Source organism: Lactuca sativa, chromosome 5, assembly GCF_002870075.4.
Source record: "Lactuca sativa cultivar Salinas chromosome 5, Lsat_Salinas_v11, whole genome shotgun sequence".
NCBI lineage: Eukaryota > Viridiplantae > Streptophyta > Magnoliopsida > Asterales > Asteraceae > Lactuca > Lactuca sativa.
This window is the reverse complement of record NC_056627.2, coordinates 265,309,810-265,311,858: the sequence shown is the minus strand read 5'-3', so window position 1 is coordinate 265,311,858 and position 2,049 is coordinate 265,309,810. Positions and strand designations below refer to the sequence as shown.

At 41.2% G+C, this 2,049-nt stretch overlaps 1 protein-coding gene across 1 annotated transcript; it reads right to left on the bottom strand.

The window, feature by feature from the left end:
• Positions 1 to 181: 181 nt before the first annotated feature.
• LOC111878058 (allene oxide synthase 3) lies at positions 182 to 1,813 on the bottom strand. Its single transcript, XM_023874574.3, has one exon. The coding sequence runs from the start codon at positions 1,745 to 1,747 to the stop codon at positions 302 to 304; it is 1,446 nt and encodes a 481-aa protein (XP_023730342.1). The 5' UTR covers positions 1,748 to 1,813; the 3' UTR covers positions 182 to 301.
• Between the last annotated feature and the right edge of the window lie 236 nt (positions 1,814 to 2,049).

The window sequence follows — 2,049 nt, the reverse complement described above, 5'->3', positions numbered from 1 at the left end:
TTTTACATTATAAATCCTATGATACCTTCAATGAACATGCAACTCCATATTTTCTCTCTTGAATACTATATTCAATAATATTTTATTCAGATTGAATCCCAATCGTGGATGTTCTAAGATCAAAATTGGAGCGTTTTTTTTTCAAGCTATTTGAAGAAAAAAAAAAAAAAAAAAAAGCTACTTTAAAGCTTAAGGAAGTCGTTATTCATTTGGATTAAAATACAAGAACAAATATGTAAAATATACCACACGATTATAAAAAAAAATTAAGTAATTGAAATGCATGAAAAAAAAAATAAGATTAGGTGGCCTTTGTAAACGACGTAATCGTGACGGGCGTCCCGAGTGCAGAAAATTTCCCGATGTCCACCGTAAACGTATCGTATCGGAGAAAAAGCTCCACCAACATCAGCCTGCAGCACAGCACCACCAAGTCCTTCGCCGGACATTGTTTGTTCTCTGCCGACGGTTGTTCTGTTTCTCTAGCATTCGACCAGTATACATAATTTATCAGCTTCTCTCCCTCTCCGACGAACCTATCGGCGATGAAATCATCTGGATTCTCAAACACCTTCGGATCCTTGGTGGCTAGCGGCTGATATCCGAAGATAATCTCTCCTTTCTTAATCTGAAACGCCGCGTCGTGGCTCTCCACCACAATGTCCTCCCTGGCTTTAGCGTATTGGAACTGAACAGGTGGATCGATTCTCAAAGTCTCATAAACAGCGGATTTAGTCAACGGCATCTTCTCCAAGGCAGAGAAAGTGATGTCTCCTTCTTCCTTAACGACGGCTCTGATTTCTTCAGCAAGGCGGCGGTGTAAATTCTCTCCGCCAGATCCGATCCACTTTATTAGAGTCGGAAACAGAACTTTCATCCCGCCGAACGCGTTAAACCCTGTCAGAAACACCAAATTATGACAAGCTTCCTCTCGTTTCATACCCAACTTTTCAGCTTCATCCAGTAACAACGACGCAGAATCAAAAACGGCATTGTAAAGCTTCTTGTATCCAGATTTGATCAAGAAAAACGGCAACCGAACTGTGTGGATGATGTCTTCGAGGAAACCCGGAACGTATTTAAGCCCTGCTGTTCCTAACGGAGCTAGCTGAAGAGCTAACCAGGTGGTGATGATTCCAGGACCTTTCGAGTTGAGCTTCGTCTCAGACGGAAGAACTCCGGTGACAAGCTTGAACACAAAGTCAAACGCCAGGTTATCACTGTGCTTATTAAAATCAGCGGATTTCTTATCTGTGATCTCATTTTCGAGACTCTCAAAGAGTTCCGACAAACTCGTCCGGAGATATGGAATAAACTTCTTGTGCGAAGAAGCGAGGAACGAGAGGAAGAAGGATTTGAGAGCATGGTGATTAGATTCGGTGGTGTCGAGGAAAGCGCAGACTCGGTAACCACCGAAGAAGGAGGTGGAAGGCATGTAGGTGCCATCGAGAATGTTTTTCTTTTCGACTTTATCGTTGTCGAAGAGGATGGTGAAGCTTTTGGAATCAAGAACGGCGACGACTTTGGAATTGGAGGAGATGAATGGCCCCGGCGGCATGTTGATGCGGAATACGGTGGAATTGTACTTCTTGATTCTAGTTTTGAAGAACTCGTCCTGGCCTTGGTTGTAAAAGTAGTCGTAGCGATCCTTGATCGGTCCGAAGAAAGGTAGGCCATAGCTGCCGGGTATTTTTCGCAAGGAGAGTTGCGATGAGGATGCAGGGTGATCGGAAGAAGATGAAGCCATGGCTAAGTTTGAAGTAACCAATTAGAGGTGCGAGGTGGGTTTCTTTGCTTTATAAATGAACCAGCTGACTCATGCAACTTTTTCGGTATATATATACTACTATAAAAAACTCATAACGTTTACTTAAAGTAATAAAAGACAACTTATAAGGTTTACTAAAGTTATAAAAGACAAAACAATTGACTCTTGACAATTGTTGGAATCCCTATGCGTTTTGTATATATTGGCAATTTGGCATTAAATAGACAAACAAGCACCAATATTAATAAAAAAATAGTCATTAAGTTTTTAAAGTTTAATTA

Bases quoted from the DNA above. Each gene is read 5' to 3' on its own strand.
- LOC111878058 (XM_023874574.3), bottom strand. From the start codon at position 1,747: ATGGCTTCATCTTCTTCCGATCACCCTGCATCCTCATCGCAACTCTCC.